Consider the following 24,002-nt stretch of genomic DNA (forward strand, 5'->3'; position numbering starts at 1 on the left):
AATAAATCCACAAACAAGTGCTGGCTAGGAAGTGAAGAAAAGGGATTCCTAGTACTCTACTGGTGGGAATGTAGACTGGTATAGCCACTGTGGAAAACATTATGGAGTTCCTCAAAAAATTAAAAATAGAACAGCTGTTTGACTCAGCGATCTCACTCTGGAATATATCCTAAGAGACCCAAAACACCAATCAGAAAGAATATATGCACCCCTATGTTCATAGCAACCTTATTTACAATAGTCAAGATCTGGAAACAGCCCACTTGCCCATCAGTACATGAATGAATAAAAAAGATGTGTTAGCCCTAGCTGGTTTGGCTCAGTGGATAAAGCGTCGGCCTGTGGACTGAAGGGTTCCAGGTTCGATTCCAGTCCAGGGCACATGCCCAGGTCGTGGGCTCGATCCTCAGTAGGGCGTGAGCAGGAAACAGTCAGTCAATGATTCTCTCTCATTGATGTTTCTATCTCTCTCCCCCTCTCCCTTTCTCTCTGAAATCAATAAGAAATATATATTTAAAAAAAAGATGTGTGGTACATTTACACAATGGAATACTTACTATGTGGCTACAAAAAAGAAGGATCTCTTACCCTTTGCAACAGCATGGATGAACCTAAAGATTATTATGCTAAGTGAAAAAAGCCAGACAGAAAAAGGCAAATATCATAAGATCTCACTCATATGTGGAATCTAATGAACAAAATAAACTGATAAACAAAATACCTGCAGAGGCATGGATGCATGGAACAGAGTGACAGACGGCAGAGGGGAGGGGAGTGGCAGGAACAGGAAGAGATCTACCAATGAACATATATCCATAACCCATAGACACAGACAATAATGTGTGAAGACCTGGGGTGGGGCAGGGACTGGATAGAGGGGAGCAATGTGGAGGGAAATGGGGAACATCTATAATACTGTTAACAATAAAAATAAATAAGTAAATAAATAAAAACATTTTAAGATTACAAAATAAACTGAAGAAAAGGCCTTATTTTCATTTATATTTCATATAAGTACTTCTTCTTGAGAGTCTATCGTACTTGAGAGAATAGAATGCCTGGGTTCATATCCCACCTTTGCCACATCCCATTTATGTGGTCTTGGACAAGTTCCCTGCTTTATTTTCATCTATAAAACAAGCATAAAAATAGTGTCTCTCTTACACAATTGTTGTGAAGGTTATTAATTTATATTTATAAAATAAATTTTGCCTACAATATATGTACTAAGCACTATATATATTTCATTAGCTACTATTTATTGTTATTGCTATTTTGTTGAGAGAAAAACAAGAAGCTTCCTGAGGCATTTATTGTTATTAGGATATTCATACAATATTAAGTGCAAAGTTCTTGGATATTTAACTTTCAGTCATAAAAGTAGGTAACAGTGGCCCTGACCAGTTTGACTCAGTGGATAAAGCGTCAGCCTGCGGACTAAGGGGTCCCGGGTTAGATTCCGGTCAAGGGCATGTATCTTGGTTGCAGGCACATCCCCAGTAGGGGGTGTGCAGGAGGCAGCTGATTGATGTTTCTCTCTCATAGTTGTTTCTAATTCTCTATCCCTCTCCCTTCCTCTCTGTAAAAAATCAATAAAATATATATTTTTTAAAAAGTAGGTAACAGTGAATATGTTTGTTTAGTAACAAAAGGAATGCATTCTTCTGAATTGTAAATAATTGTAAATTGATCCAACTTACCACTACAAAAATTATGTGTTCTTTTGATAGCCAGAGAAAAAAACAAGAATCCAGGTGTAGCTATTTTCCTGATAAGTATATCAACAAATAACAAAATACATATAGCAATTCTAAGTTCAAATACAAAGTGAAACCTGATTTCTTGGACACGGTTAAAGCTATAAGACACCTAGATTTCATATCTAGCCCCCTTATCATTAAGGAAGACCTAAAGGCGACTTAAGTATGGGAAAGATGAATATACTTAATGAATGTGCTACCTTCCAAACAAATAAAACAAGCATGTCAAACTCAAAGGCTAAGATGGGCCAAATAAACAAGGTTTAAGTTTATGTGGGCCACAAAAAAACGAAAACTTTAGGTCTATTTCAATAGAGACTTGCTGAATACAAAGGGCTGAAATAAATGAGTAATCGTTAACATTAAATAATAGAACATTTTAATAAAAATTAATATTTTTCTTGAACATTACCTTACCAGACACTGAATAACTGCACAAATTAATAAGTGTAATGCAAATAAACCTATTTTTCTTGTTCTCCGAAAGCAAAATATTTCCTGTTGCACACACCAAACAATTAAGTACAAGACTAAATGATGTGGCAATCTGCTGCTACAATATTCACTGCTAGTCCTGACGGGTTTGGCTCAGTGGATAGAGTGTCGGTATGCGGACTGAAGGGTCCCAGATTCGACTCCGGTCAAGGGCATGTACCTTGGTTGCAGGCACATCCCCAGTTAGGGGTGTGCAGGAGGCAGCTGATAGATGTTTCTATCTCATCGATGTTTCTGGCTCTCTATTCCTCTCCCTTCCTCTCTAAAAAAACCAATAAAATAAAATTAAAATTAAATAAATAAATAATAAAATAAAATAAAATAAAATATTCACTGCTAGTATTAGTGGAGAGAAATGGTGCACCTGTGCATAAGGGGCGTAAGGGAAATGAATACAACACAATTATAGTAATCAGTCATTAGCAAATGTAGTTTGTTATTAATAATCTACACTAATAAAAGAGAAACATGGTAATTGGAGTACGATCGCTACCCTTCCCATTGGCTAATCAGGGCAATATGCAAATTAACTGTCAGCCAAGATGGCGGCCGGCAGCCAGGCAGCTTGAAACTAACATGAGGCTTGCTTGCTTCAGTGACGGAGGACTCCAACGTTCCCCACTGGCCGCTGCAGGCCTCTGAGCCTGCAGTTTCAAACATTGTAACAAATATAGATGCTAAACAAAACCCCAGAAACCAGCTTTCAGCCCCTCACCGAGACTGGCCAGGCACCCCAGTGGGGACCCCCACCCTGAAGGGTGTATGCCCAGCTGCAAACAGCCATCATCTCCTCATCCAGGCTGGCCAGGCACCCCAGTGGGCACCCCCACCCTGATCCAGGACACCCTTCAGGGCAAACCAGCCAGCCCCCACCCATGCACCAGGCCTCTATCCTATATAGTAAAAGGGTAATATGCCTCCCAGCACCAGGATCAGCAGAGCCGCGAGGCCTCCTGGCACCGGGATCAGCGTGACAGGGGGCAGCGCCCAAACCCCCGGATCGCCCTGCGGCTCTGTGTGTGACAGGGGGCGGGGCCACAACCTCCCTATCCGCCCTGCTCTGTTCGTGACAGGGGAAGGCACCCCAACCCCCTGATCAGCCCTGCTCTGTGCCTGATACGGGGGAGCTCCCCAACCCCCTGATCGCGCTGCAGCTCTGTGTGTGACAGCATGCGGCGCCCCAACCTCCCCCCCATGGGCCCTGCTCTGTGTGTGATGGGGTAGAGCCATAACCTCCCCATCGGCCCTGCCCTGAGTGTGAGAGTGGCGGCGCCCCAACCCCCTGATTGGCCCTGCTCTGTGGGTGATAGAGGGTGGCGCCCCAACCCCCCCCCCCCCACAGGCCCTGCTCTGTGTGTTTTGGGGTAGAGCCATAACCTCCCCATCAGCCCTGCCCTGAGTGTGACAGTGGCGGCGCCCCAATCCCCTGATCGGCCCTGCTCTGTGGGTGATAGAGGGTGGTGCCCCAACCCCCTGATCCGCCCTGCTCTGTGTGTGACAGGGGGCGGTGCCCCAACTCCCCTATCGGCCCTACTGTGAGTGACAGGGGGGAGCTCCCCAACCCCGATTGACCCTTCTCTGTGCGTGACAGGGTACGGAGCCCCAACCCCCCTGATGGGCCCTGCTCTGTGCGTGACAGGGGACAGCGCCCCAACCCCCTGATTGGCCCTGCTCTGTGCGTGACAGGGTATGGAGCCCCAACCCCCTTGATGGGCCCTGCTCTGTGAGAGACAGGGGGCAGCGCCCCAACCCTCTGTTTGGCCCTGCTCTGTGTGTGAGAGGGGGTGGCGCCGCAACCTCCCCATCGACCCCGCCTTGAGTGTGACAGGGGGTGGTGCCCCAACCCCCCAATTGGCCCTACCCTGAGCGTGACTGGGGGTGGCATCGCAACCTCCCAATCCACCCTGCTCTGTGCATGACAGGGGGCGGCGCCCCAACTCCCCAATCAGCCCTGCTCTGAGCCCGACCAGGGGCTGCACCTAGGGATTGGGCCTGCCCTCTGCCACCCGGGAGCAGGCCCAAGCCAGCAGGTCATTATCTCCCGAGGGGTCCCAGACTGCGAGAGGGCACAGGCCGGGTTGAGGGACCCCCACTCTCCCCGAGTGCACAAATTTGTGTGCACCGGGCCTCTAGTTATGTATAACACGATATTGTAAAAATAAAATAAAATAATAAAATAAAGTAAAATAAAATAAAATAATAAAATAAAATAAATAAAATAATAAAATAAAATAAATAATAAAATATTCACTGCTAGTATTAGTGGAGAGAAATGGTATATCTGTGCATAAGGGGCGTAAGGGAAATGAATGCAACACAATTATAGTAATCAGTCATTAGTAAATGTTGTAGTTCGTTATTAATAATTATGTATAACAGGATATTGTAAAAATTAAATTACAAAATTTTTATTAAAACATTTCTTACATACCGTTATGTTGGCTGGGCCACAAAAATATTCATGTGGGTTGCATGTGGCCCGCGGGCCACGTGTTTGACATGCTTGAAGTAAAAGGTCAAACCATTCCCTTGAGAACAGGGAGCAGAAATTGAGATAATTTCTTGAAAGACACTGCTAAAATTTCCAAAAAAGAAAGCTGGCATTACAGAGAACAGAGTCTGTGTTACTGGAGGCAGATAACCTTACCCAATGAGACTAAATTGCTGTAGTTCTCCAACATCACATCTCTGTACAAGTCCCTTTGTTGCAAGTCCAGGTATTCCCACTCCTCCTGAGAGAAGACTACGGACACATCACTGAATATCACTGATCCCTGAAATGACAAACCATATAAAACAATAAAAATTAAAGAAATTTTATTTAAAGATGGAAGAAGAAAAGATGGAAGAGATACTGCAGGAAATGGACCAAGCAAGCAAATAGGCTTGGCTGGAAGCATGTAAGATAATGAGTTAGAAAATCATTGTGCCTGAAGCAGCATGCCTGTGTTCTTGAAGGATTCTGTTGCTACAGATATAACTTCTTATATACTCTGGCATACCTTAATTATTCAGACATGTCTGGGAAAGAAAAAACAAACAATCAGTTTTCCAATTAAATGAAAGATTGTATATAACCCTACACCTGCTATATGCATATCTTAATTATTCAAACATGTCTGGGAAAGAAAAAATCAGTTTTCCAATTGAATGAAATATTGTATATAAGCCTTCTTGCCTGCTATATGTTCCATTCATGAATTCTCAAGAAATGTGAGTCCTTCTACCTTTTCTCCTTAAGAGAAGACTTTTAAAAAAATGTTTCTCTATGATATCTGTTAGAAAAGATCTAAACACAATTAAATTTCTGCCAAGTTCATTGTTTAACCCAATCAAATCATAAGTGTTTTGCTGTTAATGACAATTCTTTAATAAACTTAAAATAAAATTGATTGTGCAATAGTTTATACAATGGATGAGACTTAATCTTCTTCCATACTTAAATATCTTTGGTCTACACAAAATAGTCAAGGTCCTCCTTAATTTTGAGAGTCTACAACTATTTATTTACCTACATGATCTTCTTAACTGCTATCATTTTCAATCCCTTACTGTATGCATTCTTTGTTCCTGAGTTAGAGGATACCAGTTACTGATGTAGAATCTGGATACTGGTGATCCAGATTCACAAAGATGTCTTTCTAGATAAGCACATTCTGTTCAACTACAAATGGAATTCTGTTCCTGGTGTACAACTCTTAAGAGATTCCCAGAGAAGATTCATTATCTCTGCATGCAAGACCCAACCACATTACTAGCCAGTCCTAAAAGCCTCACAAAGTATGAGATCTCATAATATACTGAGGCTGAGGCCAACCAATAGCAAATCTCATATACTTGGAAAACTGAAGTACAGAAAGGGTCAGTTTTCCCATGAGTAGTCAAATGTGCCTATCCTCTCTCATCATCTCACTAGAGATGGTCAAACACCTCCCTCAAAGGATTTCATTTCTGCTCCATAGCATCTCTTAGGAGACTGAGGCATATATAGATGATGCTGAATGATTGGTTCAATGAATACATACACAATAACTGGAAAAAAGAGGACTCATGGGGTAGGCATTATACTATTTAGCCTCATCCCTCACTGATTTTAGAGGAAATGAAAGAAGGTTCTTAAGTAGGAAGTTTCTGGATAAATAAATGTTCATAGGATCTTAAATGACAGTTATTTCCAGAAAGAGAAAGAAAAAGTAACTTACATGGGCCATAGTTTATAAATTCAAGAACTGGTCAGTATTCCTTGGGGTTTACTTGCCTGGAGAACCAGAGTTCACAGAAACCAGAGCTAGGAGGAGGAAAGGGAGGCCATGAGATCAGATAAGTCTCAGAAATCCCCAAGTGACTTAAGTTAATATGTCCCCTCCCCCCTCTTTAATAAACACACATACTGTACACACAGGGAGATTTGAGGGAGTCTGGACTAATCTAATCCCTAGTCATAAATTCCAGGGCTGATAAAGGGCCACTTCCTCTAAAGCAGAATCTTTTTCAAAGCTTTGCAGGCCTGCTTGGATTCATTTGGTACAGAGAGACATTCCTAAGGACCAATCCTGGCAGTCATTACCACTATCAAACTACTGTACTGGCAGCCTGCCTGCCTACTGCCAGAACTTGCAGAATCTTCTGGACTCCTCACTATTTTCAATCAGAATCATCCACATTGCTTTCCTGCATTACTTCATCTCTTTCTTACAACGAAGGTAAAAAAAAGTTATGGATTCATGCTCCCAGCAGGTAGATAATAGCATATCTATTTATCAAGAACTTTCATGTGATTGGTTTTTTATATACATTAGCTATCCTCATGATTACAATGTAATATAATAATTATCCTATCTATGCAGTGGATCAAAAAATTCACACTCAAAGAAGTAAAATCACTTGTAGAAATTCAGTTAGTAAGTAGCAAAGTTTATTTTTCTAACCACAAAATCAGTACTCTTTCAACGGTAGCTCTTGCCTCAGAATTGCTAGTTCCAATTAGAGAAAGATGAGCATGTATGACTCACTAAAAAGTAGAAATACATCAAATCACCAAAAGATATTAAATATCACTTTAAGAGAACTGATGCCCATATCAGCAAGTTTGTGGTGAAATGAACAGTCTAACCTACAAAGGATGTAAATTTAGAAGTATGTACAAGAAATATTTAAACCATGCAAACTCTCATCATTGTGTACATGTACAGGGTGTCCCCCCAAAATGTATACACACTTTAACAGCTAATAGCTCAATTTTGAAAATAAAGTGTATTTTAATGAACACTGTCTTTATAATTATTCAAAGTGCATATACATTTTTGGGGGACATCCTATATAATTATTTTCTTTAATCCCCAAAATAGAATTTCTGAGTCAGAGAGTTTGCATGGTTTAAATATTTCTTGTACATACTTCTAAATTTACATCCTTTGTAGGTTAGACTGTTCATTTCACCATAAACATTATCTCATCGATGTTTCTATTCCCTTTCCCTTCCCCTCTTTCTAAAAATCAATAAAAACATATTTTTTAAAAAAGAAAAATATGCAAAAAATGCTTATTTCAACATTAGAATATTTTTATTTATTGACTGACTTTAGAGAGAAAGAGAAACATCAATTTGTTTCTCCACCTATTTATGCATTAATTGGTTGACTCTTGTATGTATGTGCCCTGACCAGGGATCAAACCCACAACCTTGGTACTTCGGGACAACACTCTAACCAACTGAGCTACCCGGCCAAGGCCTCCACATTGTAATTTTAATTTTCTTTTTGCTTACATTGTTTCATTTTATATGGTCATATATACTCTTGAAACATATTTTTAAAATTTTACAAATAGGAAGCTTTTCTTCAAATAGATGACTTACTTTTTTTTTTTTAAATATGTTTTATTTATATTTTTAAATATGTTCTACAGAGAGGAAGGGAGAGGGAAAGTTAGAAACATCGATGAGAAACACCGATCAGCCGCCTCCTGCACACCCCCGACTGGGGATGTGCCTGCAACCAAGGTACATGTCCTTGACCGGAATCAAACCCAGGACCCTTGAGTCCGCAGGCCGACGCTCTATCCACTGAGCCAAACCGGTTCTGGCATGGTGACTTACTTTTTAAAAATGCCTTGAACTTGGAGGGAAAAAAGCTGCTATGTTTTTATTTGTTTCCAATATGTGAACCAACTCTATGATTCATAAGCTTGTCTATACATGTTAGAGTTTTGCCTAGAAAAGACTGTTTGAACATACCCAACTAATGCTTTATTTCACTGCTGTTGCCTCTCATAACTTTTTAAAAAATAAAATTGAATGCTTTCTTTTTTAAAAAATCATCACCTGAGGATTTGTTTATTGATTTTATTTTTTATTATCTATACTAATAAAACGGTAAGATGCTAATTAGACTGGACATCCTTCCAGACGTCCTTCCGGACAAAGCCATGGTAGTGGGGACCAAGGCAGAGGTGGTTAGGGAGACCAGGCCAGCAGAGGAGCAGTTAGGAGGCGACCAGGCTGGCAGGGGGGCAGTTAGGGGGCGACCAGGCAGGCAAGCAGAGGCAGTTAGAGACAATCAGGCAGGCAGGCAGGCAAGCAATTAGGAGCCAGCAGTCCCAGATTTCGAGAGAGATGTCCCAGATTGGAGAGGGTGCAGGCTGGGCTGAGGGACCCCGCCCCTCCCCCCACCCCGTGCATGAATTTCATGCACTGGGCCTTTAGTTTTTAATATATTTTTTTTATTGATTTCAGAGACAAAGAGGGAGAGATAGAAACATCAATGATGAGAGAGAATCATCGATTGGCTACCTCCTGCATGCCCCACACTGGGGATCGAGCCCACAATCCAGGTATGTCCCCTGACCTGGAATCAAACCATGACCTCCTGGTTCATAGGTCGAAACTCAACCACGAAGCAACACCAGCTGGGCTGTTTATTGATTTTAGAGAGAGAGAGAGAAACATCTATGTGAGAAACAACAATCAGTTGCCTCCCATTCGCACCCCAATCAGGGATTGAACCTGCAACCTTTGTGGTGTACGGGATGATGCCCCAACTTCTTGATCTTGCTTCTGAACTTTTAATTTTAGCCATGATGCCTTCCAAAGAGTTAATGAATCTTCTTGTTCTGTTGGTCTCACTTTGTATCAAAATTATAAGAGTAACTATGAGGATATAAAGCTTATTGTATAAAATCTATTTACCTCCACAGAAATCCCATGGGTTTGGTTATTGTGGGGGGTTTTGGTAGAAAAATGATTATTACTTTTTATTTTTAATTACAATTGACACTCAACATTATTTTATACTAAAGGTCCAGTGCATGGATTCGTGCACTGGTGGGGTCCCTCAGCCTAGACTGTGCCCTCTCACAATCTGGGACCCTTTGGGGGATGTTGGACTGCCGCTCCTGCCTGCCTCTCCTGTTCATCCCAGCACTGCTGCACCTGCCACGGCTCGCACCCAGTCAGTCCCGATGGGGAGAGGCTCGTGCTGCCTGCGTCTGGCGCCTGTTGGTCAACTGAGTGGTGCTCCCGCTGTGGGAGCGCGCTGACCACCAGGGGGAAGTTCCTGTGTTGAGTGTGTACCCCTTGGTGGTCAGAGCACTTCATAGTGACCAGTCAACCGGTCGTTCGGTTGCTTAGGCTTTTATATATACAGATTAGTTTCAGGTGTACAGCATAATGGTTAGACATTTATATAACTTATGAAGTTATCCCCCCAATAAGTCTAGTATCCATGTGGAACCATACAGTTATTACAATATCATTAACTATACTAGAGGCCCAGTGGGCGAAATCACGAGATAGTCCACCGCCCCACCCACCAGCGCACGCCCCACCCACCCACCCACCGCCCTGCCACTCCTCACAGCATTTGAACTCTCTTAAGGGTGGTTGGGAGGGAGTTTCCAATCCCATTCCTTTTCCTCTAATGGTTTTCCTGCCCCCCCCCGCTCCCCCAATGCTGGTCAGGAGAACCTCTGGTCCCCCTCAAAGGCTAATCAGGGTAAAGAACCTTTGACCATGGCTATAAAAGCACCTGTCTAACCACTGAGTTTATTAGGCCACCCGGAATCCAGATGCATAGTTACTTCAAATAAACATTTTTGGGGTGTGTGTGAAAATTTAAGTCTCTGATATTGAGAGGAAAAAACTAGTGCTTTAAAATGATGACAACACCTATTTCAAATATTGTAATTAAAGTATTAAAAAAAAACCTCATATAAAAAGGCTGGGGGGATTCCGCCTTCCTGCTTCCGTCCTGGCATATAGAATTTAAACCTTCTCTCAGAAGTGTGTAGTAGAGCTAAAGAAGAAGACAACAACCAGGGGTCATCCTTCTGAAATTGTGATTGGCTCACTAATCCAGGACAAAGATAGAGATCACAACTCAAGCATAAGTCCCCTTTTCCTAACACCGTTACAAAGATGTTTGACATAAAAGCTTGGGCTGAGTATGTTGTGGAATGGGCTGCAAAGGATCCATATGCCTTCCTTACAACCGTTATTTCGGCCCTTACGCCATTGTTTCTAGCAAGTGCTGTACTGTCCTGGAAACTGGCCAAGATGATTGAGGCCAGGGAAAAGGAGCAAAAGAAAAAACAAAAACACCAAGAAAATATTGCAAAAGCTAAACGACTGAAAAAGGATTGAAGGAATGAACAGGCTCGGCAACCAGAGGAAACTCATTTTGGAAATTATGCAGCTTTGGAAGATTTCTTATCTGGATTTATGACAGTATTTAATAAACGAAGCCTGAGCATATGGAAGAATCATGTTAGTTCTGACCGCTACTGCAGCAGCTTTTAGGCTTCTGTATAGAAGTCTATTGACAGTTATTTATTATGCCAAAAATGCTTTCTAACTGACTTAGTCATTTGCCATTTTGCAGCTTAATACATCCTGTGGAGAAAAAATGACTTTAGATTATGAACTCTACTCAAATACTGGCTCAAAAAGGGTCCTGTTCTGGAGAAAGGAAACTAAGAATGTAAAAATGAGAACTGTCCTGAGGTGAAAAGTATGTTTCGGCTTAAAAAGAGATACAGCATATTAATTAAAAAAAAAAAAAAAAAAAAGACTGAAAATATGTTATTTTACTTTGAAGACAGTAATAACTGAAAATAACAGGTTTCTTTCAGGCCACATCCTAAAAAAGGTAGCTGCTTTTTTATGTCTAAGGCCTATACAAGTCTTAAAAGATCCCTGGCCCTGCCTTCTGAAGATTTTAGGTTAACACGTTTGTCTTAAAAACTGTGAGGTGCCCTGGCTGGTTTGGCTTAGTGGATAGAGCGTCAGCCTGCGTACTGAAGGGTCCCAGGTTCAATTCCAGCCAAGGGCACATGCCTGGGTTGCGGGTTTTATCCCCAGTGGGGAATGTGCAGGAGGCAGCCAATCAATGATTCTCTCTCATCATTAATGTTTCTATCTCTCTTTCCCTCTCCCTTCCTCTCTGAAAGCAATAAAGATATTGTTAAAAAAAAGAAAAACACAAAACTGTGAGGTGCCTAATTTTTAAAAACAACCGGCCACACCTCCTTCCTCAACCATACTGTCACATCATCCAAGTTATACTTTATAAACAGCCTTGATGTGCTACACACATGCAAAAAGTACACAAAGTGGGTAAACTACTTTGCCTTAGAAGTATATATTTAGTAATCACTTAGTTACATTATTTTTTTTGTGAAATGAGAACTGATCAACCAAACCTTTCGAACAGACCCACCAGACGATAAATATCACCATATGTTTGATTCACAGTACATTTGGGCATAAACACTTCAATTACAGCTTTGTGTTTAGTATCAAAAACCTTTTCTTATGTGTTTTCTCGCTACAGATCCCTCGCCTCTGGATTACACTTTGAAAACTGCTTATTACAGATAAAGCACCTTTCCAGGTACGCTTCTGAGAAACAGATGTATTTATGCACACAAAGGTGTGTGCACACCTTTTCACGCACAAATGTCCATAGGATGCCTGTGCCACACTCCCAGCACATGCCCACCACGTGTGTGCAGCTGCGCACCTGGGTCCCGGCATAAACAGGCTGCCCCCAAACACACTGGAGCCCCGCTGGCCTCCTCAGCAAAGTTTTTTGTTTTGTTTTGTTTTGTTTACTTTGAAATAGTTTCATTGGCTCATAAGACCTTTGCATATAAAAAAAATACCCCAGAACACTATGCAGTATTAAATCACAATTACATTTTTTTACCAATTAAAACTACCCAGAATATACATTTTTTAAAGGAAAAAAAAATCCTACAGAACTGAATTCTGAAATGACATTATGATTTAAATACTATGACAAAATAGATAATTCCTTATAACATTAATTCATTGCAAAAAACTGCCAGACACTTCCATATGCATAACCATTGCAGAGTGCAAATGAACACAATTCAACATTACACACTTAGCTGAAGTAGCTGTGCCTCCAATTAAGAAACTCTCAAATTTTTGGCATAAAAAGTTGGGCTGTTTTAACTTTTACCAGGAAACCAACTTAACAATCCATTTACTCTCTTTTTGGACATTCCTATTAAAAAAAGAAGAAGAAGAAAGAAAAGAAAATAACATCCTTCTGCTGTCATAGCTTCAAAAAGTCAGCATCACCTCTGCTTGAAGAAATCCCCTCCTCTCAATTCTTCAGGCAGGTATCCTGGTCCACAGGCTCACTGTACATGGGGTTGTATTTGTAGCCCTTGCCATAGCCCAGGTCCTTCATGAGCCAGGTCGGCGCATTCCTCAGGCAGGACAGGGGAAAGAGGCCCCTGGTGGTTCCGCTGGCAGGCTTTGATGTTGTTGTAGGTGCTGTACACCTCAATAGACTTTGGGGCTCTGGCAAAATAGACTACACACTGGGCCAGAAGCACCTCGCATTCGGGCATGCCTGTGAAGTGACAGCCCTGGTATGCGGCCACTGCTGTGGTAATGCAGATGGGTCTGCCAGACCTATGTCTTCACTGGCAAACCTCACCAGCCTCCTTGCCACATACAGCGGGTCCTCTCCTCCTTCGAGCATGCATGTCAGCCAGTAGAGGGAGGCGCTCGGGCTGAGCCCGCATCAACTTATGAAGAGCAGAAATGCAGTTGTAGTGCTCTTCTCCTGTTCGGTCACATAAAATGTGAGACTTCTGGAGGCCTTCCTTTCACATCATTCTCAGTGATCGGAACTCTACTGGGAGAATAGGCTTGCCCACTCTTCTTACAAAACATCTTCCTGGAGCTTCATCTGGCCAGCACCGCCAGCTACAGTCCATTCACTCCAATTTGTACTCCCCAGCAGAGTTCACAGGCATCACTACACCAGCTGCGCGAACCTCTCCACCCCCATGGGGCCTGGAGCCTGGGGTCGCGAAGCCCACACCCACCCGAGCCGCTCTGCTGGGGGCTCCACGCAGGGTGGGAGTGGGGGCAGGGTGGCCAGTGCCAAGAGGCGCCTCGGAGAGCCAGAGGGTTTTTCTCTATTTTTAAAAGACTGCACCGCACACACCTGGCCCCCAGCGTCACCCAGGCCTGGGCTAGGGGCCTTAGGCGGTTTGAAGACCAGCCACGCCCCCAATCCAGATGGGGGTGGGTTCCCTCATGGTGACTGGTTGATTGGTCGTTTAGGTTGTGATGCCTCTTGGCCTTTTATTATTATGACTGGAGGGCTGGTGCACAAAATTCATACACGGGGGAGAGGGGGTGGTGTTCCCCTCAGCCCAGCCTGCACCCTCTCCAATCCAGGAACCCTCAGGAGATGTCCGACTGCTGGGATTGGGCCTAAACCGGCAGTCGGACATCCCTCTCACAATCCTGGACCATTGGCTCCTAATTGCTCACCTGCCTGGTTGCCCCTAACTGCATCCCCCGCTGGCCTGATTGCCCCTCACTGCCTCTGCATGCTGGCCTGATAGCCCCTAACTGCCCCCCCTGCTGGCCTGGTCACCCCTAACTCCCCCCCCTGCTGGCCAGGTTGCCCCCAATTGCCCCCCTCTGCTGGCCTGGTCACCCCCAACTGCCCCCCATGTCAGCCTGGTCGCCCCCAACTGCACTCCCCCCACCTGCCTGGTGCTCCTAACTGCCCCCGCTGGCCTGGTCACCTCTTTCTGCCCCCCTGCCGGCCTGGTTGCCCCCAACTGCCTCCCTCTGGGGGCCTGGTCGCCCCTAACTGCCCCCCCCGCTGGCCTGGTCACCCCAAACTACCCCCCTTGCCAGCCTGGTCACCCCACACAGCCTGCTTGTTCAGTCATTTGGTTGTCCCTCACTAACCCCTTGTCAGCCTGGTCATAGGCAGCCATCTTTGTGAGGGTGTGAGGGTTAATTTGCATATTACCTCTTTATTATATAGGATTCCCTATGCTGTAGCAATTTGTACTTCTTAATCCCTTCAATTTTTCACCCAGCCCCCTCAGGGTTTTGATATTATTTGATCACAATCTGCAGTGCATGCTAAAATCAGATGATATCTCCTTCTCAGAATCTTCCAAGCCATGCCATCTGACTTTTATTTGTTTTGCTTTTTTTTGGTTTGTTTTTTCCCCCAAGAACTCAGCACACTCATTGATGCTTGTTCAAGTCCCTCAGGTCCTACAGTCTTCATGGTCTCACTTCTTAATCGCTCACCTGCCTGGTTGCTCCTAACTGCCCCCCGCCCAACGCCGGGAAGAAAGCCCACCCAAAGCAATATAAGCTGTAGACAGTGCCCCCAAGACAAAATGCTATGGTCAGTCAGTACAGGATGTTGTTGGTTCCTCTGTCCTTCAAGTGCACCAAGAGGTCATTGTCTACCTGGAGGAGTTTGTTTCTGAGCCACTGGGTTCTCCAAGTAGTTCCAGACAGTTGAGCTGAAGGAGCAAATCAGTGCCTGGAGACCTCCAGGGTAGGGGCTGCAGCTAGAGTCAACTCCCCTTTCCCCTGACTTCTTCAATGACCTTTATCACACTTATCTTAGTCTTATTCCTATTGAGGTTTATCCACCTTCATAAATAGTAAGCAACACAAGAATAGCAACCATGTCACTTTAGTCACTGTATTTTCCCCAAGTACTAGCAAAGGATCTGGCATATTGTACGTTACACGTGTCTGATAATTCAACCTAGAAATTCCATTTCTAGGAATTTATCCTTGGGAAATATTTGTAAAAGTATACAAAGAGATATATGTAAGGAAGTTCATCAAAGAATAATTTATAACCAAAAGTCAGAATACCTAATATAGGCAACAAACCTAAATAATGTTCCTCTATAGGATGACATATTGTGAAATATTAATGATGATGATATCGGTTCATATTAATTAATGAAGGAAAATACCCACAATAAATTGCCAAGTATGATAGGCAGACTAAAAATATACAGAGTGTTGGGAGGAGGCTGACTCTCATATATGAAACACACAGGCTTTGTTATCAGGATCCAGGACATGAATCTAAGCTCTGACAATTATCAACTTGGAGATATTTGTTACTGGAAAGGGGACCTGGCCCTGAATGGATCTGCCTATGGCCAGCCAGTAGTGTGTGGGTTCTTGACTTTGTGCAGGAAAAATTTCACAACATAAGCCCAGGTGAATTTTAGAGGATGTATGTTAGAGCTGGGGATGGTGAAACAAGGAATGGCTGAGGACATGAGCCTAGGCTGGGCTGCTCTGGCTCACTAAGAAGTTAGAGAAGCCCTTAATGGTTTGGCTTAGTGGATAGAACATCGGCCCACGGGCTGAAGGGTCCGGGTTTGATTCCAGTCAAGGGCATGTACCTGGGTTGCACACTGGATCCTAAGCCCTGGTCAGGATACATGCAGGAGGCAACCAATGTATGTTTCTCTTTTGCATGGATGTGTTCTCTCTCTGTGTGTCTCTCCCCCTCCCTTCCACTCTCTCTAACAATCAATGGGAAAGTGTCCTCAGGTGAGGATTAATAAAACAAAAAGTCAGAGGAAAGGGGATCTTGGGGACAGGTTGGGGGGCTGGGGGGAGCAGGGTTACCCGGGATGAATTGCTGCTACCCATTGCTCTCCTGGTTACAATCCTCCTGGGGTCCCTTAGAGTGCAGGAAATGCATGGCTGTGGGGAAAAGGTGGGGGAGGTAAGGGGTGTACTCCTGGGAGGGAGCTGGGACCTTGGTTTTGAGGGCTCGCTGTGTCGAGGAGGTCTTAGGGGAGGATCTCAATAGAATATTCATCAACTCTATGCTTATGTACCAAAATGAGGTTTATTCTCCTAACTTCATCTGTTCTTGGCTATAGTTGGCAAATGGCACTAATTGGATTTCTGCTGTCTGTCTCCCCAAGGACGGTGATTTAAGCTATTTACCCTCTCTCTGGTTGGGAAGAAATGCAAACCATTTATTCTCAAGTGTCCCTGGCTTACGGAAGATAGGATTTACTAGAAGGCCACAAACTGCTTGGCATCTAGATATTCAAGATCAGTGGTTCTCAACCTTCCTAATGCCGCGACCCTTTAATACAGTTCCTCATGTTGTGGTGACCCCCAACCATAAAATTATTTTCGTTGATACTTCATAACTGTAATTTTGCTACTGTTATGAATCGTCATGTAAATATCTGATATGCAGGATGTATTTTCATTGTTACAAATTGAACATAATTAAAGCATAGTGATTAATCACAAAAACAATATGTAATTATATTTGTGTTTTCCGATGGTCTTAGGTGACCCCTGTGAAAGGGTCGTTCGACCCTCAAAGGGGTCGCAACCCACAGGTTGAGAACCGCTGTTCTAGATGGCTACAAACTGTTGTTTAACTATATGTCCCAGTTTCCCTATTCAGCTTTGTCCTGGCTTACTAGCCTGTCTCACTTTGGACATGTTACTTAATTTTCAATGCCTGTTTCTGTCTAAACTATGGGGAGAATAATAACAGTATCTATCTTACAGGGATGTTATTAATGCTAATATAATACATATAAAATACATATAGCCCTGGCCGGGTAGCTCAGTTGGTTAGAGTATTGTCCTGATATGCCAAGCTTTTGAGTTCAATCCCTGGTCAGAGCACATATAAGAATCAACCAAATGAATGCATAAATAAGTAAAACAACAAATCAATCTCTCTCTCTCTAAACTCAATCAATAAAAGTCTTTAAAAGTAAAAATAAATACATATACTTAAAATAGCTTATTATAAGCACTTAATAAAATAAACATTACATGCCCCTTATTCTATTAAAGAAAATATCTTAAATAATATTTAATTTAAAATGTTTATGTTATCTGTACTAATTTTCTTTAGTAACTTTAATACTAGGATACCCATCTCTTTTTGTCTTATAGTAAACTTTTTGAGATTTTCCAAGATTGCTCTTTACAACAAATTTTAAAACTAGGCTTGAGAATGTAATTTTTCTTAATTAATAATATTAGCAAAAAAATGCACAAAAATGAAGAAATGGCGCAAAGCCCCTCTTGCTCTCCATCCCTAGCATCTCCAAGAGATAGCATTTGGCATTATAAAACTCAAGAAATTTTATTTGATAAGGTGTCATACTGAACATAGAAATATTTGACCAAGTTCTTCTGTATAACATGTCTGAATATATCACTACTATCACTTTTTCTCCCGTTATTGTAAATCTGTACTTAGACGTAACTTTGAACCATTAAAAAAAAGTCTCTAATTCTAAAAGGTTATCTTGATAATTTGTTGTCATAAGGTGTAAATTCTTGAAAGACTTTTCATATTAGAGGGGAACCACTGCACTTCCTTTTACTCTATACAGGCATAGAAATATAATAAATTTTATGACTGTACTGGGTTCCTTTTTCAAAGTGTTGGAAAGTCTTTATCTCCTTAAATAATCAATTTTTGTGATTCTATTTTGCAAAGTCAACAGGTACACAGAAAAATATTTGGAAAGACAAACATCAAGATAGTAATATTCATTAACTCTGGATGGTGGGACTATGGGCAATTTAAATGTTCTTTAAAAGTTCTTAGGTCGCCGAAACCGGTTTGGCTCAGTGGATAGAGCGTCGGCCTGCGGACTGAAAGGTCCTAGGTTCGATTCCGGCCAAGGGCATGTACCTGGGTTGCGGGCACATCCCCAGTAGGAGATGTGCAGGAGGCAGCTGATCGATGTTTCTCTCTCATCGATGTTTCTAACTCTCTATCTCTCTCCCTTCCTCTCTGTAAAAAATCAATAAAATATATTTAAAAAAAAAAAAAAAAAAAAGTTCTTAGGTCTTGCCCTGACTGGTTTGACTTGCTTTGGCTTGGTGGATAGAGTGTCGGCCTCCAGACAGAAGGGTCCCAGGTTCGACTCTGGTCAAGGGCACATGCCAGGGTTGTAGGCTCAATCCCCAGTAGGGGCTGTGAAGGAGGCAGCCAATCAATGATTCTCTCTTATCATTGATGTTTCTCTCTTTCCCTCTCCCTTCCTCTCTAAAATTAATAAAAAACATTAAAAAAAAAAGTTCTTAGGTCTCTATATTTTTTCCTTTCTACACTAAACCTGCATTAATTTTATCATCAGAAACAAAAATTAAACTATTTCCATAAAAATAAAATAAAAAACAGAGTTGGGGAGAAATGTTGAGTCTATAGGCCTGTGAAATGAATGGAGTGTGATTTATTTAATAATCTTCAATTGTTAGGCACTAATTTATATAAGATTATCTCAAAGAACATTCTCATATATCATTACTCTGATTCTAGACCAGTGGATCTGAATCTTTCTGGGTCATTTTTGATAATCTCATTAAATTATAAACTTTCTCTCAGAAAAATGGCGCATTAAAAAATATATACAATTTTTTACATACTATTTAGAGGGGTTTCTGGTTCCCTGAAAGCCCCAAACTGATCAAATTATCTCTGGTTAAGAATTCCTGTTCTAGACCATTTGAGCATCTCATTTTTTAAAACTAGAAAGTGCCCAACAAAATTAGCTTGATATTTTAATTTTTCTTGATCTATTGGAGTGGACAGGGAACTGCCCCAAATTATCACATAACAACAAATAGCAAATGTTTATTCCGTACTTATGAAGTATTAGGCACTGTTCTAAGAGTTTTACAAAGAGTTATAAAAAGAAAATTAATGGCAATTATCTGCCAAATGAGTATGTGCATATAGGCACTAGGGAGGGAACATAGGTATCAATTCAATGGACAGGTCATTTAAGAAGGAAGTAAATATTCCCATGTCCTAACAAAAATACAGTTCACAGAACAAGAGGAAATACCCAGGAACCTTGACCTTGAATTTTAAATGGGCAATAGAAATTCATTCCTCCTCCTTCTCCTCAGAGCCCTTTTCTTAGAATTGATAGGACTGGGGAAGTAGGTAATCTTAAAACAGGCTTTTCTTGGATCCCAGCCCAGTCTGGCAAAATCAGGGCAAATCACAACCACACCGGTCCTCACCATCCACACAAATTCAGAGTGAGGTAAGAGGGTGAGTACTGTTGACACTTAGAGAAAGGCCAGGCCAGGGATGGAAACTTCGGAGCAGTGTCCTGGAGGGAACTCCGTGGTTCTGAAACCTGCCGTTGGCCCCCTCAGAGCTGTGTGTGTGTGTGTGTGTGTGTGTGTGTGTGTGTGTCCGCGCGCACGCGCGCTCCTGAGGATGAAGTGCGGTGGGATTACGCCCAGGGTCAGCAGAGTGACACGTTCACTTCCAACAATCTTATCACAAGATCGGGTCTTTTGCTGGAAATCTTTCCACGACTGGGGCCATTTCTCTGCACCTGGGCTGGTGCAGCTAGAGGGCAGAGATTCAGCTGTGACGTTAAGGATCGTAGTCACACAGTCCACGGCCATCTCCGTCACACAAGAACCTTCACCCAATTCAGTCACACCAACACCATCGCCCACTAGTTGCGGACTCACTACTGCACATCGTCCTGGTGCCACACCTGGCCCGCGCCGCCACCCACTCACACACAGCTACGCCACCGCGGTCTCACGCACACTCCGCCAGGCGTGCGGAGCTCCCAACGCTCTGCGGTGAGGCCACGCCTTTGCTATCCCCGCGGGCTGCAGCGCCTTCCCTACGGACGGCCAGAGCTAACGCTCCCGCCAGGACTGCTCACCTGGACTCCGAACCGTTTTCACAGTGATGCCCAGGGAGGCGAGCGCGGGGCAGCCCGAGGCCTAAGGGGCCGCACGCAGGGGTTGCTGGGATCTTCGGCTCAGCACTAAATGCGCAGGCGTGGCCAACCCCAGAAGGTGGAGCTTCAGTCCCGCCCTTGGGTTAAGTGAGCCGAGATCCCCTCGCGCCCCAGCAAGGGTGGGGGTCCTGGATCTTTCCTAAGTTGCCGCAGGCTCCTTAAAGGGGGGTAGCGCGTAGTGGGGCCAGCGGGGGCGTTCTGTGAGTGACCAAGCCGGCGCTGTGTGTCTGTCTTTGCGGTGATTCTGGGTGCGACTTTTTTCCACAGATGTAGCTGGTGTGTGTTTGAGAGGTTGCGATGGCGGGATGGGAATGTGGTTTGTGAAGATTTTATGACTGTGTGTGGGGCTGTGTAGAACAGAATGCTGGGGTGGGGGCAGGAGGGCCTCTGAGATAATGGGATTGAGTACAGGGGATTGTGTTTTGGTGAACCTGTAATTGATTCTGAACATTCATGTAGCGTGGTTTCGATAGATTTGTTTTCCTCTGCAGACCATGGTGTGAGTCTGAGAAACAGCCCACCTGATTGTGCGGTGAGTATATGCGCTTCTGATGTAATCTTGCAGAACTGTGGCAGGATGGCTATCTGGGTGATGGATGTGACCCAGAGCCTCACTCTCCACAAATAGAGAAAAGAATGTTGCATCTAGAAGCATAAACTTTACTGATGGATTTAGTGGGGAGGGGAAAAAACCTGATATTTCTGGATAATTATGTATTTGTTTTACATTTAATCACAGATTCATTATGGGGAAGAATGTGAATAAGCATAACTTTAAAAATAAGTTTTCAAAGGTAATTCCTGTTATGCAGCAATTGATTTTCTTCTGCCCCAGATTCCCATGAGTGGGTGTTCCCTCTTAGTATTAAGGGGATTTTGTTGGGAAGATTTAAGACGCCCTAGACTAAGTTTTGGGGTTTTTAAAATCTATATATATAAAAGCCTAATATGCTAATTATTCCTCCCACCTTCTACCCTCTGCCAGTTACTATGATGTTCACTGACCCACCAGGGGGCAGACGCTCCAACAGTAGGCAGATCAGGATTGGGTGAGGCAGACCAGACATGCCCTGGAGCCCTCCCATTGTCCCTCCTGTTAGAAATGCTCTCAATGATGTCGTAGGAATGAGACAAACACTCGAAACTGAATGGGCAAGGCAAATTTACTTTTGTGCAGAAGGGTGCTCCTGCCTGCAAATCACGGGCAAAAGCACACTGAATGGGAAGTCTGTTCTGGTTTTATTTCCTGACTCGGGGTCTGCCCTGCTCCTCACTCTGAACTCTGACCTGATTGGTCAGGGTTCAGAGCTCAGATTCCCATTATTATGCGATTGGCTAATTCAGAGCAAGGGGAAGGTAAGGCAAAGCCTAAGATGGTGGCCCCCTGAGAGCCTGAAGGTCATGTCAAAATCGAAGAACCTAAGATGGCAGCCCCCTGAAAGAATCTGAAGGTCATATCAAAATGGCAGGACCTAAGATGGCAGTGAGCTCCTTTCTTTGACAGAAAGATCCCTGGTTCACTCTCACATTCCCCAGCACCCAGTGGGATCCCTCGGCCTGGCCTGCGCCCTCTCGCAACCCGGGACCCCTCAGGGGATGTTGGGGAGCTGGTTTTGGCCAGATCCCGCAGGCCAGGCCAAGGGACCCCACCAGTACACGGATTCTAGTATTTTATAAAGTTGTTGTAAACACTGAATTAGTGAGCCGTTGCTCTTAGGGAAACAGAGTTAGTTTCCTGCAAGCATCTAGTCACAACATTTTCATCAATACATAACCTGTTTTATGTGTTTCTTTTTACACACTCTTCTCATAGATTTTTTTTATTTCTTTAACATTGAACTCACGACCAACAGCACTATAACTCATGCCTGAATGAAGCTTACCTAACATATTTTCTCTGTAAGGCACATTACAGCCTTCTTGTGCTTAGGAGCACTAGACATCACTTTAACTCTATGCTTGGGGGCATTTTAAACAGCAGGATCACCAATAAAAGGCACAAAAGTGAGAAAACATGGTACTAAATAGACTGTGAAAAAAGACAGTTGTTTATAGTATAAGAGCCTAAATAAGGCAGAGGGTTGCCTTGAGTTCAGCTGAGAAATGTGAGTCAGGGGACTCATTTTTTTATCACTCCATGAATGACCACAAAAGTGCTGTGAATATTGACTTTGAGATTACAAATAAATGTTAGCAAGTGGGTAAGTCTATAAATATGAAAATCCACAAATTATGAGGTTTGACTCTATATATTATCTGGTCCTTTACAGAAAAAGTTTGCCAGGCCCTATTTTAGAGTAGATCCCTTCTAATTATACAATTAGAGTGTTTAAAAACTACTTGAAACAATTATTTTCCCTCTGTCATCAATAATTTATGAAATTGATTATAACCCATTAAGTAAATAAAAATCCATAAACAAGAGAAAAGGGAGTAAAAAAGGAAAGCTCTTTTTTATGGAATGCCAGCTATTTAGTTTGATTTTACATGACTTTGTGAACTCTGCTTCAAATACACTTAGTATATTTTGTTTTGATGAGGACGTTGTACAGTATGGTGTTTTCCTTTAAGTTCAGTGTCATTTCTATCATCTCTCATGCCAACTATCACCTAGAGTTCAGTAAGAGTGACATTGCTAGAATGGCTATATTTTCATGGCATGAAGGCTAGCCATGGTACAATAAAATAACACAATTTATCAGGCAATACTGAGTTTTCTTTGAAGTCAGTCTCCATCTGATTTCTTTCAGAGTTTCATGTTTGACTTGCCTGCTAATGACCAGCTCTTCTGCTTCTTTCTAAATTCTTGACACTCACAGTGCCACCCTCATTGGTGGAAACAAGGTGCCTGGGAAATAGCTTTTCCAAACCTGGTCAATAGCTGGGCAAATGAATTCTAATTATGGAAGCAGTGCTGGTAGCTTGTGTGCATCCGCAAGTGCATTACTACTGAAGTGCTGGCTTAAGTCTGTGTGGTTGCTGGGTCCCTGTTCAGGAAGGGAGGGTGCTGCTGCATTGGTCATTCCTTAGATATAGATTGCCTGGACTAAACCTCATATTTACTTATTAAAGGGTTCTGCACCCAATTCCCATACTCTTTGGGGAGCAGGGTTTCTACTCACCAACAAGCAATTCTAGCTTGTTATCCTACAATTTAATTCAATTCTAACACTATCTACCTGGAGATAGTGTCAAATCCCACAGGTTAAGGGCTCAGTCCTATAAGAATGCCCCCACCCAACGCACACACTTCACATGCCAGTTGCTGTGCTTTTGACCAACCAAGTGTAGATTGGAGGTTCCAACAAATGCCTCTCTGGTTTTGATTAATTTGCTAGAGCGGGTCACATAATTCACAGAAACATTTGTTAAAAAGAAACAATAGCCCTGGCCAGGGTGACTCCATTGGTTGGAGTGTCATCCCACACACTGAAGGGTTGTGGTTCAATTCCCGGTCAGGGCACATATCCAGGTTGTGGGTTTGATCCCTGGTCAGGGCGTGTACAGGAGGCAACCAATTGATGCTTCTTCTCTGTCCCTCTCCCTTCCTCTCTAACATCAAAAAAATAATATTTTTTATTGATTTCAAAGAGGAAGGGAGAGGGAGAGAGGTAGAAGCATGAATGATGAGAGAGAATCATTGAT

General features: G+C 42.9%; 2 protein-coding genes across 4 annotated transcripts in view; one reads left to right on the forward strand and one right to left on the reverse strand.

The window, feature by feature from the left end:
• The window catches only part of ZFP82 (ZFP82 zinc finger protein), a 59,407-nt gene extending 38,985 nt beyond the window's left edge, over window positions 1-20,422 (reverse strand). Inside the window, exons 1-3 of one of the 3 annotated variants that reach the window (XM_036345237.1) lie at window positions 20,280-20,417; window positions 6,458-6,543; window positions 4,903-5,029 (exon numbers count right to left, since the gene is read on the reverse strand). In XM_036345237.1, coding sequence (XP_036201130.1) covers window positions 4,903-5,029; window positions 6,458-6,466 — 136 coding nt within the window. In that variant the 5' untranslated portion in view covers window positions 6,467-6,543; window positions 20,280-20,417. Of the gene's footprint in view, window positions 1-4,902; window positions 5,030-6,457; window positions 6,544-20,279 lie in introns of all 3 variants that reach the window. The other 2 variants (XM_036345236.1, XM_036345238.1) reach the window with 2 other exon arrangements.
• On the forward strand, window positions 10,484-10,913 carry LOC118674061 (small integral membrane protein 15-like). Its single transcript, XM_036345253.1, has one exon. It carries the CDS (start codon window positions 10,669-10,671, stop codon window positions 10,891-10,893), a length of 225 nt encoding a protein of 74 aa, XP_036201146.1. The 5' UTR covers window positions 10,484-10,668; the 3' UTR covers window positions 10,894-10,913.
• Window positions 20,423-24,002: the final 3,580 nt, after the last annotated feature.

This window comes from Myotis myotis, unplaced genomic scaffold (assembly GCF_014108235.1).
Source record: "Myotis myotis isolate mMyoMyo1 unplaced genomic scaffold, mMyoMyo1.p scaffold_m19_p_19, whole genome shotgun sequence".
Classification (NCBI taxonomy): domain Eukaryota; kingdom Metazoa; phylum Chordata; class Mammalia; order Chiroptera; family Vespertilionidae; genus Myotis; species Myotis myotis.